We start from the raw sequence: 1,477 nt of genomic DNA, 5'->3' as shown, positions 1-1,477 counted from the left end.
CTTTCCCCGACCCCCCCCCACCCCCTGCTCCCCAGCCCTGCTGGCCCCGCAGCAGGTGACCCCTGGGATGGGAGCTTATCGCCGACGTGTCTGTCTGTCTGTCCGTCCCCAGCACATGATCAAGTACCGGTACATCCCGTTCACGCACGGCAAGAGGACGTACAAGGGGAAGGAGGACGCGGGCAAGACGTTTGCGAGTTAGACGGCGCCCGGCGCCCTCGAGCCCCCGGGGCCTGGGCCGTGTGGCCGCCTCTGTCTCCACGTAAAGTAGCTGGTGGCGAGGGAGTCGGATTTTCTTTGTAAAAAGGAGCTTCAATTATTTGTAACGGAAATAACAGGTTCTCGAGGAGACCGACACTGAGCCGGAATTGCATCGATTCATTACAGTGACACCAGGTGTTTAAATGCGGCGGAGCAGCTGCGTTCACGAGGTTGCACGAACGCTGGGTCCCGGCCGCTTCCCAGCCTCGCCTCGCGGAGGTGGTCCCACCGGCCTCATGACTGGAAGCTCTGTTCCTAGCCACGTGATTGCTTTTGGGGCCTGGAATTATAAATATATATTATATTTTAATTGTTTGAGATTATTTTGACCTATTTCTTTCATACGTGAAGAGTTGCTGAATGTGAATGTTCCCCTGCGGCAGCCCTCCCAGCAGCGAGCGGAGGCCCGGTTCTGTGGGTCCGGCCGGCTCCCTGCTAGGATCAGCTGGGACCTGCATGCCGACGTTCCGATGTGATGGAGACACTCGTGACCCTTTTACTCAGTGACTTTTTAATTCAAACTTTATTAAAGACGGTGTGCCCTTCTCATGGAGTCTTTCTGCCCAGGCGCAGGGTGGGGCGGGCGCGGGGCTGTGCACCGTCCTTTCTCACGGGGTGCAGACTTGCAGCTGAGGGGTTTCTGACATCAGGTGTTACCGCGTATCTGGGCTTGAGCTCCTCCTGCTTTTTAAAAGTCCCCCAAGGACGTGTTTATTCATTTGATTTTAGAGAGAGGAGGGGGCAGAAGTACATGGATGTCAGAGGGACAGCTGTGAGCTGCCTCCTGTATGTGCCCCCCCCCCCCATCGAACCCACAGCCCTTTGGTGCCCAGGACGGGGCTCTGACCAACGGAGCCGCCGGCCAGGGCTGCTCTCGCTGTGGAGGCCAGTTCAGACCTCTGCACCTGCTGCTGTCGGACTTCATGCCGGATGCTGCCCGAGCAGCCCTTCTCCTGCCCGGGCTCCTGCCTCCGCCTCACCCTTCACACCTTCGCCCTCGTAAGTGCTCAGGCCGGCGCAGCGGGAAGCTGCGCGCTTGGCTGGGTGTAAGTCGAGGATTTCGGGGCCGGTGGCGGCCTGCCCTGGGCCCGTCTGGAGGTCTGCTGCTCAGGCTGGTCCTGTCAGTGGCCCGTGACCTTCACTCCCGTGGAGAACAGCGTCTCTGTTGCTGGACAACTCAGTCTAGGGAGCGGCCTGCGCGGCCTCGGCCCAGGCC

General features: G+C 59.9%; 1 protein-coding gene across 1 annotated transcript in view; it reads left to right on the top strand.

Annotated features, from left to right (window-relative positions):
* RER1 (retention in endoplasmic reticulum sorting receptor 1) overlaps positions 1-361 on the top strand; it is a 7,600-nt gene extending 7,239 nt beyond the window's left edge. Inside the window, exon 6 of the mRNA XM_014543760.1 lies at positions 113-361. Coding sequence (XP_014399246.1) covers positions 113-202 — 90 coding nt within the window. The 3' untranslated portion in view covers positions 203-361. The remainder of the gene's footprint in view (positions 1-112) is intronic.
* Positions 362-1,477: the final 1,116 nt, after the last annotated feature.

The sequence above is a fragment of the Myotis brandtii genome, unplaced genomic scaffold, assembly GCF_000412655.1.
Source record: "Myotis brandtii unplaced genomic scaffold, ASM41265v1 scaffold334, whole genome shotgun sequence".
NCBI lineage: Eukaryota > Metazoa > Chordata > Mammalia > Chiroptera > Vespertilionidae > Myotis > Myotis brandtii.
The sequence above is the reverse complement of the archived record's forward strand: the minus strand, read 5'-3'. Positions and strand labels throughout refer to the sequence as shown.